Source organism: Coenobita brevimanus, chromosome 115, assembly GCF_032717465.1.
Source record: "Coenobita brevimanus isolate Jiangsu-jjx chromosome 115, ASM3271746v2, whole genome shotgun sequence".
Classification (NCBI taxonomy): Eukaryota; Metazoa; Arthropoda; class Malacostraca; order Decapoda; family Coenobitidae; genus Coenobita; species Coenobita brevimanus.
Genome location: NC_137068.1, coordinates 2,366,200 through 2,382,500, shown reverse-complemented (window position 1 = coordinate 2,382,500; position 16,301 = coordinate 2,366,200). Strand labels below are relative to the sequence as shown.

The 16,301-nt window shown below is 38.1% G+C and overlaps 1 protein-coding gene across 1 annotated transcript in view; it reads left to right on the top strand.

Moving 5' to 3' along the window:
- 5-HT2A (5-hydroxytryptamine receptor 2A) overlaps window positions 1-14,282 on the top strand; it is a 36,851-nt gene extending 22,569 nt beyond the window's left edge. Inside the window, exons 3-4 of the mRNA XM_080286972.1 lie at window positions 8,280-8,431; window positions 13,299-14,282. Coding sequence (XP_080143098.1) covers window positions 8,280-8,431; window positions 13,299-14,282 — 1,136 coding nt within the window. The remainder of the gene's footprint in view (window positions 1-8,279; window positions 8,432-13,298) is intronic.
- The last annotated feature ends 2,019 nt before the right edge of the window (window positions 14,283-16,301 follow it).

Below are 16,301 nucleotides of genomic sequence, written 5' to 3'. Positions count from 1 at the left end.
AAAAAAAAATGGGTAGTAAGAGCTGGGGTGAGGGCAGCGATATGGCACGGGCAAGAGAATATATTGCCTAGTTTAGGAAATTGCCCACAGATATTGCCCAAATCACGAAATGGGCAATCCGAATCTTCCTGTCATGCGCAGTTATAGAATTGGAGTGTAAAATATATGTATAAAATGATAGGCGGTCTTTGTTCATCCTGTAAATGGATAATCTGTAGCATTAACGAGCTGATTATACTGTCCTAATTCATCCTGGGTTTTATAATGTAGGGGTGCAAAGTTAGGATGGTTGTAGTGTTGTATGGGATGTGTGTGTGTGTGTGTGTGTGTGTGAGAGAGAGAGAGAGAGAGAGAGAGAGAGAGAGAGAGAGAGAGAGAGAGAGAGAGAAATGGCCCAAACAATTAAACAAGTTATACAAGGAGAAGGGGTGAAAAGGGAGGTGGGGGGGAGGAGGGAGAGGGGGAGAGAAAAGAGAGAAAAAGGGAGGGGAGAAGAGGGGAGGAGAGAAGAAGGAGAGGGGGAGAGAAGAGACAGAGAGAGGGAGGGGAGAAGAGGAGAGGAAAGAGGGAGAGGAAGGGAAGGAAAAAGAAGAGAGGGAGGGGAGGGGAGAAGAGGGAGAGAAGAGAGAGGAAGGGAGGAGAGAAGAGGGAGAGGGAGGGGAGGAAGGGGGGACGGGGGAGAGGAGGAAGGATGAAAGCGCATTTTTTTTTATCATAACTTTTCGGCTTTCAAGTGTTAATTTTTTAATGGCAAATTCCACGAGGGAACGACTCCTTGAAAGAGAGAGAGAGAGAGAGAGAGAGAGAGAGAGAGAGAGAGAGAGAGAGAGAGAGAATAAAATGAAACAATGGAAAGAGAAATAACAGACGAATAAAGATTGGAGAGAGAGAGGGAGAGAGAGAGAGAGAGAGCGAGAGGTGGTACTAGGACTGAAGTGGTGATATTCGAGGGTGGTAGAGAGAGGACAAGTAATCCCAGATAGAATGTAGTGTAATCCCGGATTTACATAGGGAATCCTTGGTTTATTGAGAGAGAGAGAGAGAGAGAGGAGAGAGAGAGAATGGTGAATGAAGTAATAGAACAATGGGGGGAGAGAGAGAGAGAGAGAGAGAGAGAGAGAGAGAGAGAGAGAATTTGGTAAAGACCTTAACAAACACTGAAGAGGAAAGAAAATTGAGAGACTAAATTGAACTAGAAAGTGAAAGGAGAAAGAAAATGGAATAACAGAGAGAGAGAGAGAGAGAGAGAGACGAAATCAAAAAAATGGATGCAATTATGAATAACTCCTTTATATTTATTTATTTATTTATTTACGTCCTCGACTACAGAAGCTAATTTTTCGTACTAATCTTTAATAAGTCTCAAAATAAAACAATCAGGACACTTAGACTAAATATTTTGACTACTATACTCTTTTTACTCCAACTTGGCCAAAAATTACCACCTCCCCTTCCTGAATATTGAGTTGTAACAGCATATTAACGCTAGAATATAATGCTGATCACGAAGAAGTGTTTGGGAAAGGATGCAGAGCTAAAATTGCCATCTCCATCCTGAATGCTGAGTTGTAGCAATAAATTAACACTTGAATATAATGCTGATCACGAAGAAGTGCTGTGGAAAGGATGTAGAGCCATAGTATTGTCTTATGGCATTGGTTACGTGAATTATATTGCAAAAGGACAAAATATTGGCTGAGTTAAGGAGAAAAGGCAATAACATTCTTGAACTTCATATTTTCCGCATTTAAAAGATCCCTAACCCTTTTTGAGCTAAGTTGATGACCAGGTGTAGTCAGATTGCAGGTTTGATTCGAGTAGTAACCAAGGAGACTCATCCCTGCCTCAGAACTAATGCTTATAAAATTTAATGGACTACAACTTAGTATTCAAGATAAGAGTGGCTCAGTTCCCAACGAAAACAAACCTAAAGTATTACTCCCTCAAAAGAAAAAGTATTACTGATAAGAATTACTGTTAAAGACACTTATTTTATCATAGAAATTGTTAAAAACTCCCTATGTACGTATATTGCGCAGTTTTGATGTATGAACTAAGAGGTAAGCGTGTAAGTTCAACTGTATTAACTTTTTTTTAAACGAGACCTCCATAGTGGTTATTGATACCATCTATAGTAATAAAGTAATTTGTAGTCATGAAAAGTGCAAGAATATCGTTTATAAATAGCTTTGGTAAAAAAATAGACGTACAATGAGAGGAAAAGTTTTAGACTCGTGGGACCTATTGCGCAACGTTTTCTGGAGAGGATGTACTTCGAGAGGGTGGCGTTATATTGACTATTTTTCCACCTTTCCGACCTGATGCCAAGTTCCTAGTGCCACTCAAGGGTGGATGGCAGACCAGGGCATCACCAGGTGCAAGAAGAACCGATCAGAAAGGTAAAAATAAGTCAGTATGTGTAATTATCTTGGAGGCTGATTCCTCTCTGACGATTTCAAATTCTATCCTGACGCTTTGAAAATTAACTCATTGTTTTGAGATGTATACCTGTTTTATATAATGTTTTCGATCAAAGTGAGTGTCAGGTAATTATTAGGCACATTTTGACATTGAATTGAATATATAAACAGGAAGATTTATTGTGAAAATTCAAATTCAAAAAATTTCTAGAATGTTCGATTTACCCCTCGGCTTTTTTCATGTTTCAGGTTGCTATATGGGTACAAACTGCCCCAAATTTTCCCGTATCGTGCTTTTGAATGTATATGGTAAGTTTTAGGCGGGGGAAATATTGGGGCAGGGCATTTATTTTCAGGATGCAGCCCGATTTATATGGCACCAGCGAACCAGCCCGAACTGACGAGAATTTCAGGCTTCAGGACGAGCCTAACCAGATGAATATTTTCGACAGTAGGACAAAGCTGGCAAGGAAAGAATGCCAGATGAGAGGAAATTGGAGGATAATTGAGGAAAACTTGCCTCATATAAACTTTCGGTATTACTGCAGTTTCAGATACTCCCTTGCTTCACTTTGGCTGGTTAGGTTAGGTTAGTTTAGCTGGGTTATCTGTTAGGGTAGCAAGGTTTGATCAGTTTAATTTAGGTTACCTTAGTTGGGTAAGGCTAGATTAGGTTAGAAATATAATCAGAATAACCTTGACTGTCCAAAAGTGCAGATTTAACCATGGTGTCGTTTCTTGTTTTTTTCACATAGCATAATTTGATCTTTATAATCATGTCAATTAATTTGCCGGGTACTACAAGCAGGTCTTATTATTTGAGGAGCTGATGCTGCAAGAATCGGCAATTTAGACCTTACTTCCGTGATGCAAGTAGGGTCAGTTAACCTAATCCGATTTTTCCAATATGATATGTGCTCTATTATACTTTTCATCATCCCATTTTTCGCACCGTTGTACTAATTTCCGCCGTCCCATTTTTCGCTCCGTTGTATGAGTTTTTGTTATCCCAGTTTTCGCTCCATTGAACAAGTTTTTGTCATCCCATTTTTTGCTCCATTGTACGAGTTTTCGTCGTCCCATTTTTTGCTCCATTGTACGAGTTTTCGCTGTCCCGTTTTTCACTCCATTGAACGGGTTTTTGCTATCCCAGTTTTCACTCCATTGTGCGAGTTTTTGCCATCATTATTCACACCGTTGTATGAGTTTTCGCAATCCCATTTTTTTCACTCATACGAGTGTCGCCATCCTATGCTGTATTTCACCATTGTATGAATTAGTTGCTCTCCCATTTTCCACCGTTGTACGAGTTTACTCCTTCCCATTTTTCACTTCCTTTTACAGGTTTTTGCTATCCCAATTTTCACTTCCTTGTGTGAGTTTTCGCTATCCCATTTTTCACTCCCAGGTATGAGTTTTCGCAATCGCATTTCTCACTGTTGTACGAGTTTTTGCTGTGCAGTTTTTCTTTGTTGTACGGGTTTTCGTTATCCAGGCAGTCCTCCATTAACATAGTTTGTTTGTATAAAGGGACCTGCTAGTACATTCATGAATTGTTTAGTTTATGTACTGTAGTATGTTGTGTATTTGTTCCATTTTCCTGTACCCCCTAATCTTCTGTTGCAGCCCAACCTTATTTTTCCTAAGGCTGTGGTCGATACCTTTTCTTGCAACTCAACTTTACCATGAAGCTGTGGTCTCATAGGACATTTTTTTTTTTTTTAGCAATTCTTGCTTCCAGAATTGCTGTTTTCCGCCATATATGAAGTTGCGAAAGATTTGAGGGCAGCTAATTAAGGGAAAGTTCCCAGATGGTCGTGTCCCTCCAAACACGAAAGACTTCCAGCAGTAATTGAGTTCAGATGCTTGTTAATATATTCAGTTACACCAATTGCGATGTTCATGCTTGTACTGTTTTTACATAATACAGGTGAGCCCTGTTATATGAGTGGAGTATGTTTATGATGGATTGTTTGGAGAGCAGAAACTTTTATATTGGATCAGGAGTTAAAAAAAACAACAAAAAAAAAGTGAAACTCTTATGATGGAGTACACCACGTTTGCATAAATGACCCTGCTTGCATCACCGAATTTGAGTCAAAAATGTCCATTCTTGTATTTTCTATTTCTCGTATAGCAGATATTCACATATGTTAACAGTAACGGGACACACCTGTACAGTATATTATTACAGAAAAGATGCTCATAAATTCAAAAGTACAGGGGTAGTTGGTTTGACCAGCTTTTGTGTACATCCAAGCCTCTCTGCTCACTCACTCAAGGTCATAAATTTCTCGTTGGTATTCCAATTGTCAGTAATATGGGCAACGAGAGCAACAGATGAAGATATTGAGGTTCGCAAAGCCGGAGCCACTGCCTCATGGTTTCTGGGTTTTCCAAATTAAGCTGTCTGTCTAGCTTTGTAAGGAGTCCCTGATATACGAAGCCCCAATATACGAAAATTCGAAGGTACAAGAATGAAAAATTCAGGAAAAATTCCTCTATACAAAAGGTATATGCATTGATGGTATGAAAAGCGCTACAAGAAAATGTTTCAAATTTGGCATGCGATTGACCGCAGCGCCACTACCGTGTATGGCGAGGCAAGCAACTACTGTACCTCCGCTTCGTCCCAGTTTGTTCCCACTCCTCAACTGCGTAGTGCATGCCTTGTGTACTCCAAGAAGCTTTTGCATCTTACATCATGCCACCCAAGCATCCTTCACCTTCATCATCGTCATCATTTGTGGAACCTCTCAGGAAGAAGCAACATCAGACCCTGACGCTGGAGCACAAGCTTGATATTATCAAGAGGCACGAGGAAGGCCAGAGCGTGAGTGAGATCGAGCATCCCATGTGCTTACCTGTGTCCACTGTTGGTACAGTTACAACCAGCCTAGTACAGTACAGGGTACAGTAAGCTTGCCCCGAACACGTTCTCGCTGAACGCGCTTACAGTTATATGCAGTAAGTGCTGGGATACGCATAAGACAACGAAAGATTAAAGAACTTGTATTATGAAAACTATAAATTTACGCAAGAGAGGCCTTGGAAAGGCCAAATCCGTGAACATCAGTGCAGCACGCACGGTTTGTTTTGATCACTTGATGTGATTCGTTGTATTGCTTTTCCAAAGTAATGTATTTGTAAGTTAAATATTTACAGTACTGTTCTGGTAAGTTTATGTGCAAGTTATAGTACTATTAAATAACATTAAAGTGAGAAATAAAATCTTATAACCAGTTTACCTGATAGGCGTCGGAGTATTACCTTTTTTATTTGTTTGTAAAATAATATACTGTACTGCTTTTCCACAGTACTGTATTTGTAAGTTAAATATTTACTATTCTGGTATGCACTTGTAAGTTAAAGCACTTAAAGAAAGTTAAAGCATTAAATAAATCCTTGTAACCAGTTAACCTGATTTATATGATTACCCACGATGGGTGGGTTCCGAGACAATTAGCCGTCTTGTCAGTTCGCCGTCAGACAATTCCCTGTCAAAACATGGACAATTCCCCGTCAGGACAATTCGCACCCTGGATGATTGCCCGCCATTCTGTAAATATATTAATTATTCAGTACTTTATAAATATACAGTACTTATTAATTAATCAATACTTTAACGTTATGAGGAACACACTGAGGTGGTTTGGCCATGTGGAGAGGATGGAGGGTCAAAGACTGACGAAGAGAGTGTATGTGAGTGAGGTGGAGGGGGAAAGAGGGAGGGAGAGGCCGAGGATGAGATGGAGAGATGGGGTGGAGAGGTATATGAGAGAGGGGGGTGTGAGTTGGGAGCAGGGGATTGAAATGGTGGGGGACAGGGCGACTTGGAGGCGATTTGTTTGTGGCCACCCCAAACGGGATTGAGGCGTCTGGCAATAGATAGATAGATAGAATACTTTAACAACAATATTTCTGGGGATCCATCAAAGTCTATGTTCAATAGCGTAGCCTTTGGATAATATTAACTAGTTGCACCTCCAGTCAATAATTAACTTGTTTCTTCCTCACTGTAGTCGCCATTTAATTATATTCTAGCGTCACCCATAGCTGTCTCCATTAATGACGGCGAAATGTCTTGTTATTGTTGTGATGGCGAATAGTCCCGAAATCATTTTGCTCCCTAGTCTCCCTAATCGTGGTGTTTTACAGTTATCTGCCCTTGGTAATCAATATGAAGCACTTTAAGTGGTTAGAAGGTTTATTTAACGTTATAACTCACAAATACAGTACTGCACAGCAAATTTTCAACATATAAATGCGTAAACATAAAGCAACATTCCGACGCCGATTGGTTTTAGCATCGGAATGTTGCCTTGTGTTTACGTATTTACGTATTTGAAGTTTTTTGTTTACGTATTTGAAGTTTTGCTGTGCAGTACTGTATCTGTAAGTTATAACATTAAATATACCTTCTAACCACTTAAAGTGCTTCATATCGATTACCAGTGGCAGATAACAGCAAAACACCACGTTTAGGGGATCTAGGGAGCAAAATATGGAGTAGTTAAAACTTACGTGGTTTCACGCCGAACGTGCCACGTTTAGAACGAAACCCACACATTGGGGGCGAGCTTGCTGTAGTTAGTTGACAGTTTTTGGGAGCTCCTGGAATGCATCGCCTCATTTTCTTAAGTTTCTCATGGGGAAAAATGCTTCAATATGCGAAAAATTTATATATGAAAGATTTTAAAGGTACCCAACCCTATTGTTTATTGGGGACTTCCTGTATTAAATGCTTTCACTCTTTTAGCAAGCTACTTGCAAGTCCACAAAACTTTTCTTGTACAGTAGTATTCCTCTTCTGTATTATAAGCAGCAGCATTAACTACTGTGCCAGAATAACAGCATTGGCATTGGCGTTTATCTTCACTTTTTGTTGCTGTATTCTTGCTCGTATCAGTAAAACAGGAAGACAAGCATTCGTCTCACACTCACTTGATGACGCTCATTTTTTCTTGCTGTGATAGAATAACTTACTTGACCACCTTTAAAAGAAATTCAATACCTATTGCTGTTTTAATCTCTTTTATTTCAAAATACTCTCGTGTTACCACGGCTTAAATTCAAATGTTCAGTTTCTTTACATTAGAGTTACAGATGTGTTTAAGTGCCATGGTTTGAATAGAAGTGGTTGAAGGGTTTTATGTCTCCTAAATGTCGTCAAAGGCAGAGGGTGACCTTCTACGGCATGGATTAGACGAATTTCGATAGTTTAGGTGTGGCGTCCTCTACATTGTGGACACACTGGGATCTCGAAAGGGATGATTTCAAAGTACCGGTAGCTGTTATTAGATCACTTGAGATTTGTCATTTATGGTTTCAAGACTTTTCAGTTATGCTTGGTATTCTTAAACTGTCTAGTTTGAACCAAATATGCATATTAAAATTAAAATTACAGTATACTGCACACATATTTATTCGAACCATGCGAACCAGATTTCTTTTCATCTGAATATTGTACCAAACACTTAACTGGTTCATAAGCAGAAGGAAATATTTGGAGAATTATGAATCATTAACTGTACTTGAAACATTTAAGCACCGAATTAGTGCAGTACCGCATGGAAGTTTTCATTCTTCTAGTTCAGTGGCAGCTTCAGTTGTAAATAGTATAGCATTTATAGTAATCTGTCCGTATTTTGGCCAGAATAACAATGACTTTTTGTATCCAACTTGGTATTTATATATTTAATGTATGGTGCATTTCAGGTGGTTATCTAGTACGGTTGCTATTGAGGAACATTTCATGCCAGTTCTGAAATTCCATGTTAGACTAATTACCCAATTTATATACTGTACGGGTAGATAATTTCGGACTCTTCACACAGTTAATTATGAATGCTCTTTCAGGTTATTGGCCGTTTGGACTGGTGTGGTGCAACATTTACGTAACGTGTGATGTGTTGGCGTGCACCTCAAGTATCATGCACATGTGTACCATCTCCCTCGGCCGGTATCTGGGCATACGTAACCCTCTCAAGACTCGTAGTAGTAGCAAGAAGGTGAGTGGAGCTGGCATTTAAGTTTAATTTGATATCTGTAAATTGCAATAAGACAACTGGACAGCTCAGCAATGTCAATTTAGATCCATAATGAATATAAATTATAGCATAGATGAAGTCTTTATTTGAAAAGCTTATATGAATAATTTAAAATGTCAATATGCTTTAGAGAAGGACAGTTAATTTGCCTTTTTGTGGTGAGTCTTTTAGACAAGAATTAAGTACAGTATACTCCTTGCTCAGATTCACTTTGACAGTTTATATACAGAACTATAATTGAATACATTTGCTGATGTTACTGATGCTTGTACAGTTGACCATAGGATGCCATATTTAATTTGGTAGAATTCACTGATGATGAATGAAAAGCTTTATCAATTTATCATCCTTATCTGCTTGTCATGCATGCCAAACCTTTTAATGTGTGAAAGCTTGACTAATGTGCTTGACTGTCTGCAAAGTTCTGAGTGTTGTATGTACCAGAAAATTGGTTTGACCATTTAAAAGCAAATTGCATGTTTTTGTAATAATGCTTATATTTAACATTTTGTTGATAATGTGCCTTGAAATGCTTGTTTGCTCCGTCGTCTTTCCTTGAGAGAGCTTTACTTTTTGTGTGTGTTTTTTATTGTTTTGATATGCTTTATTTTGTGTGAGTGTGCTCGTTTTTTTTATAGACAAAGCTTACCTTTTTCTTCGTGTTCTTTTGACAAAGCATACATTGATGTGACAGTACAGTATCTTCTCTAAAGTATTTTACCCTTGGAAACTGTGTGGACATGCTTCGGTTTCATTATTTCTTAAATCGACATTTTTCTTTTTCGTCTTTGATGCTAAAAATCTGCTGGAGTCAGTGGAGTGTCACTGGTTTGAAATGACTTTGCTTGCAACTGTGGGAGTTTATTTCATAGAGTTGTTGTAGTAAGAGGTGAAGTTTCTGTCATTTGAGATAGATACAGTTGTTCTTGTTACAGGTACATTTGGTACAGTATATGCTCCACTTGATTGCTTGCATGGAGGGATTATCACTGACTGGAGCTCAGTGATTGGCTTTTGTGTTTCGTTTTCAGTGTTTCTCGATAAACAGAAAATGCATTAGTAACCAGCTGCATACTTTGAAGATTTAATTGCTCTTTTCATTTGCTGCATAGATTGTGGTGTGTATGGTGTAATGATTTTGTGCCTTAGTCGTACTTGCTTGTGAATATGGATACGTTGGTTTCTGGCCTTTTTATTGTTTAAGGAAAGCCACAAATATACTGTGTAAAGGAAGACTAGAGGAAACACAAACACACTCATGAAAAAATATAGGTGCCACTTCCATAGATTTCCACAAGGAATATTTGGTTTTAGCCAAGCCTCAGATATACAGAAGGCATGTGAGGGAGGGGGGAGTGAGTTGGGGGAGGGCAGTCAAATGGTGGGTGACAGAGTGACTTGGAGGCATTTTGTCTGGGGCCACCCTTTGCGGTTTTAGGGTGCCGGGCTATAGATAGATAGATAGATCATCACCCAAGCCAGATAAAGTTCTTAGTATAGTAGTTTGTTATTTTGTAGATCAATATTGCTTTTCTGTACACCATCGGGAACTGCAGACACCATAATTTTGAAGAAGACGGCCAAGGAAGGAATTTATCGTTCTTTTTGATATTTTAGGAGTGGTTGGCCTACTTACTCCCTACTTAGAAATGTGCGTTTTATAATGACTCAAGTTTTGTATGCTTATATATGTGTAGTTAATCAGCTTATGCAGTTTAATTGTGTATGAATTTTTAATATTGGTCATTATCATCAACTTAAACCCATATTCCCTACTAAATTAGCAAGAGATGTATCAGGGTAATTGGTGACCTGTAAATCAGTTTTGTGGTCATCATGGGTTAATCCCTTTACATCATTGGTGTTCTTTATATTTTATTCTGGCTTCTACCAATTTATTTTATTTAGACGAGAAGATATTTTTCAGACTAGAGGTGTTACATGGTCTTCATCTACCCCTCCACTAAAAGTGTGAGGGGCCAGTGGGGGGGGGGTCTCCTGGGCTGAATAAAATTGAATAACACCATTAAAAAAAAAAAAAAAAAAAAAAGGCCTGAAATGGTTGAGTGTATGGTTATACTGTGTGTTTTATAATTATAATAGTGTGATTAGGTTGAGAACTTCCCTCCCAGACTTATTAATGTCCTATCAACCATTCCAATCCATGGTGCTCGTACTAGTATCCATTGTACTCTTCACAGCTGTGATTTTACTTTGTTTTTACCATGTGTACACTTCATAATATACAGGCAGTTGAATTTGGCTTTTTTTCATACAGTTAGTGCTATGAATTAGGGGACACTGGCAAATTAGCTTTAAGTGTAGCGATAGACAGGTTGTAGTTTATTGTAGACTCACATGGAACTGCTTCAAGAAATGTAGAACAAGTCCAGGATAGTAAGAGGTACAGAGACCACATATACAGATTGCTTGCACCAAGAAACACAAGTAGTCCTAATTAAGGATCCTGTGAAATTGAAGAGGTACATAGTTCATCAGCACAGGATTCATCCCACCAGTGTAGCTTTATGTTGTGCCACCCCTCACCACAGACAGAAAATGAACATCCAACACTACATAGTGCTTCAGTAACATCCCTCATTTGGACGACTTATGACAGAGACTTATGATACTGCTTTCTTTCTTCAACTTGCTCTATTTTATGTTTATTTTGTTTGGTGCTGTGAATTCTTGCTTTCTAACATTTAACCACTTTGAACTGGTGAGAGTACTGTATTTTTTTTTTTTTTTTTACCTTTTCATGCACGGACTCCAATCAAGTCATTAAATACCATCCTGTACAATGCACCATGATGCACATAGCGTCAAACAAAGGAGAACACAAGTTTCTCGTTGATGTCTAACGACTCAAACCACCTGTGCTTGAGAAGGTTAAGAAATAGGTTTCATTGCTTTCTTCCAATTTAGTTAACACTGAGCTAGAGATTGAGTATAGAGAACATCTATATATTTCAACTGTACCCTTTCAAGTGTTATTGAAATGTGTTCTATCTGTACTCTTCGTGTACTCCTCATTAAGCAGAGTTGCTATAACAGTGAACTGCGTTTATTATTTCCAAGTTATCTTCCTGAAATCAGACTAATATTGCAATGTTTCAAAATTTGCATTTGCTGACATTGAGTAGGTACTGTATCTTTGAGGTTACATTGATCTGCACCAGTTCAAATTGGTTAATGTGGCTGTGGAAAAACACTGCTAAACTACAGCATTGTGGAACTTATTTAAGCTGCTGCGAGTGTTACTGGAATACGACTGTCTTTGCTGTGCTTTTTCTAATGTTTACCGTGCTCTTATACGTCTGTCTTTGCTGTGCTTTTTCTAATGTTTACCGTGTTCTTATACATCTGTCTTTGCTGTGCTTTTTCTAATGTTTACCGTGTTCTTATACATCTGTCTTTGCTATGCTTTTTCTAATGTTATATTAAGTTCTTATATTACAGTACAGTACTGTCTTTGCTGTGCTTTTCTAATGTTATGTCATGTTCTTATGTTCTCTTATGTGGCCTTTTGGTTATCCTATTTTTAAACTTTTGTGTCTATGATAATACTGTGTTAAAGTATGAATGTTGGTGAAATATTGGCTGAAAATTATTGATATTTTGTATACTTGTGTGTATAGTACAGTACAGCCTCCCAAACCCAAGCATCATATTTTCAGAAACCACCACTTACCAAATATTTTGTGCAGTAAGAGGGAGTTGATTTCATGTCCTCACACAGATCAGCGTATATTTGACGACTACATTTATTTGTGGACAAGCATAATAAGAGGCAATTTAATAATAATGCAAAATACATGATTGCAGTTACCGTTCTCAGTACTGTGAGCTGTTTTTTTTTTTTTACTTGATTTTCACATAATTATCTGTGATTCTACTTTGCTTTTCAAAGTACCTGCATATGATTTTCCGTAAAGCCGTTTGGATTTCAGAGTTTGTACTGTATGCTGTACAACATTGCATGTACCACTGGGTATCTGATGTGGGTGATTATGCTTTGCTGTGCATATTAATGGCATGTTTGTTTAATGTTATATCCAGTAGTGTTTTGTCAGTTGATGAATGTTTTCACTCACACTAGTTGAATAATATTGACACTACAGTGTCAAATACAGTAAATAACTATATATTTTAATGAAAAACTTTATGTAGTCATGAAGAATTTATTTGTTTATAGGCACTTTTTTATACAAATTTCAAGTTGACACCTTGAGGGACGCAACTTTTTAAAAGGAAAATTTTATACTGACTTGCTTAATCCACTCGATGTCGTCACGTCCTATCTTCAGTCGAAAATGAGTCAACTCAGGAAGTGGTTGCCCAATTGGACTGGAAATTGTTTTTTTTTCTTTGAGTTGGATTATTTTAACAGTACCTTGCTCTAACGAAAATTGCGCTACATGCGCTGGTTTTTGCTGTGTTACAGTAACAGATAAACAAACATATAGAAATCAGATCATTATAATATTGGTAGAAGATGAGCACAGTGCCAATTTTCATTCTTGCAAGAATGACATCACTAGTGGATCAAGTTGCTTGAAGGTCTTTGTGTATAATTTAACTTGCCAACTCTACTTTGATCAACCTTGCTAAAGCAGTTGCCACCAGACAATTATGATAATTCAGAGTTTCTTAAGTAAGCTGTCCCTCAAGGTGTTAAACAGTGTTTGATTAGAGACCAGCTGGAAATTACATAGGGAGTGTCATCATAATTCTTCTGAGGAATTGAAGACCAACAGATACCATAGAAAACAGATTTATGCCTTTGATGGGAGAAGGCATCCAAATGAGGACCCCCTTGTTCCAGACAGTGGCTGTAAAGGTGGTTCTGGTGTGGCTGCTGGCGATGCTGGTCACCTCTATCATCACCGTCTTGGGCATCATTGACACCACTAACATCATGCCTGCTGACTATGTGTGCACCATAAATAACCAGACATTCTTTATTTTTGGTTCCTTGTGCGCTTTTTACATTCCCATGGTAATAATGGTGATTAGCTATGCCCTGACTGTGCACTTGTTAAGGAAAAAGGCAAAATTTGCAACCGATGCACAAGCAGGGAAAGCAAGGACGATAGGGAGATACAGGTCAGTTCGCCGCAAGCCGCCTCAACCACCGCACTCATTCACCTTCACCCAGAGACCATCCTATAGGGGGCACTATGCCAATGGTCATACAACACACTATGAGTTCTCCAATATACACAAGTGCGAACAAGGAACACAAACCCCGGAATCCATTGCACGGGAGACTAGAAACTTTAAACTCAAAGCCTTGCGACTCCAACTTGTTGGAACAGCATCCTGGCATCTGCGATTTCTGCCACATAGGAAAAGGGATGCACTTGCTGCCAACGCTGTAGCTAATGAACAGAAAGCGTCAAAGGTCCTGGGTATTGTCTTCTTTGCGTTTGTTTGCTGTTGGACTCCATTTTTCATCCTAAACATCTACTTTGCTGCCTGTCCCACGTGTCAAGTGTCTGACCACCTTGTCAATGTGTGTCTGTGGCTGGGTTATGTCTCTTCTACCATCAATCCCATTATCTACACCATTTTCAATCGCACCTTCAAAGCTGCTTTTATTAAGATCTTAAAATGTGACTACAACTTTGATCACCGGCACGTCCGATCACACTCTATGTCGGACAATATGCCAGGAACTTACGGTGGCCCCACTCCATCAGCTGTCGCCACTCCTTGTTCTATCCGCACTCTCTCTACCTACGTCAAGAGTCCTAGTTACCCTCAGACCCTCACTAGTCCAGAACAGGAACAGGAACATCAGTGCTGACTTCACTCACTATATTCTAATCAGCATCTTGGTTTCTTTACGTTATCCTAACCATTGCAAGTTAAAGTTTGCCAACAGTTCCGTGCTAGGATTACGTCTTCTAGTATTTCTTACCCTCGTTGAATATCAGAGTATATTTCTTTCTCATATGTGCTGTTATCTACTCAGTGGCTGTGTCTATTCCATAGCTGTACAGATTTTTTTTATGTTAAACCTTCTTCACCACAACCAGTAGGAAAATGTTAGTGAACTTTGATCATGATAGTATTTCTTGAATCATATTCAAATCACTTGCCTTCACATCCCATTCCCTAGCTTTAAAGTATCCATTTACTATGTAATTACATTTTGACATCATTGCATTTTACTTGTGTCATTTCCATGTCTATTGTCATTTCCATTTTTAATATCCTCTCATTCATTTTCATTGTATGTAAGACTTCCTGAAGTTTTGTTTTTCTCCATTCCTCATCTTTTCCAACAGCAAAATTCTCATGTCCAATTTTCAGGCTTTGGTTATTCAAGGTGTCCATTTTGGGGGAAAATGGTCTGATTGAATATCCCTTTACTTTAATTCTGCTTGTAGTTAGGTAGGAGGTTGTTAGGGGTATAAAAAGATAATAGAATTGGAATATAACAGAGGCAGTGCTAATATATTTTAACCCTTTATCTGTGACATATTAATTAACTGTGTTTTATTCTGGCCTCACTGAAAATTTTGTATATTGTAAGCATCATTAGGACACTTAAGAAGGCTATCTCTGTAACCCTTTCGTTTTTTAGTGTTAAACCTTTTTTATTTATTTTAAAGCTGAGAGAAGAATGTGTATCCAGCTAAAGGGTTAAATAAATACTGTGATATAATGGTTGATTACAAAGCAGAAGTTCAAGAATTTTTATATAAACGATTGTCATCACTTGTACCCCTAATTAACAGTACTTGTCTGGCAAAACTCAGGCCACAAGAGTATAAGATATGAGGATTTTACTTGTTATATACTGTAAATTTAGATTAAGGTAAGCGCACAAATCCGTAGATTATAATGTAGAACGTCAGTCTCTGAGTACAGCAGTAAGGAGCACTCATTTTGGCTACAATACCAAGGACTTAGAGATGTATTAATAAGACTGAGTGTGCAGAGGTGTGGATGAACCCCAATTTTTGGTGATCGCTAAAGTATAGTCTGATCATTCTGTTTGATTCCTGACTGTACTCTTTTATGTGGGATGCAAGCAGAGTCACATCTAACAATCATAAGTGTTCCATAAATTACTGAGAAATTAATGGCATGTTTACACTTTCACACAGCTTTAATAGTGTTCCATAAATTTCTCAGAAATTAATGGTTTATTTGTACCACTGCATACTCGGTGTTAATCTTACAGCAATTAATGTTAATTGGGTTGGAGGTTTTCCAGTACAGTATTATGAAGCTGACTTGCTTTGACAACCAGGGTCAGCATGGAGATACAGTGTATTTCCCTAAGTGTTTTACAGGGTAATTATAAATGTGTAATATATGCATTAATGTGAAAAAAGTTTGTTACATGTAGAGTGATTAGAGAACAGTCATTAACAAATTTGGGACTGAGAGTCATATGCATAAAACTTAAATTGGCAAAGGGAATGGCAGACCTTTTTTTTTTTTTTTTTTTTTTTTTTTTTGAAGCACACTAACGCCTTCAGTCCGCAAACATATTTCTGCAATTTATTCAGTTTAGGACACACCTTTTAGTGTAGTGGTTAAGGAAATCTATATATATATCAATCTCCTCCAATCAAAACACTTCCACATTAAAAGCATCATAAATTAGTAAGAAGGAAATAAATGCTCATCAGATTGAAGGGATTGGGATTAAAAAATTCTAGCAAATCTGTGTTTTTGCTAACTGCACTCTGTGCTGTAGGATGCAGGCTGTTGACATATAAAAATGGTAGGCTAATTGGAAATATCTAAAAAAATTGGGGTTTCCTCCCCCTTTGTGGTGTATGTTTTATGTTTATGACTGTTTCCAAGG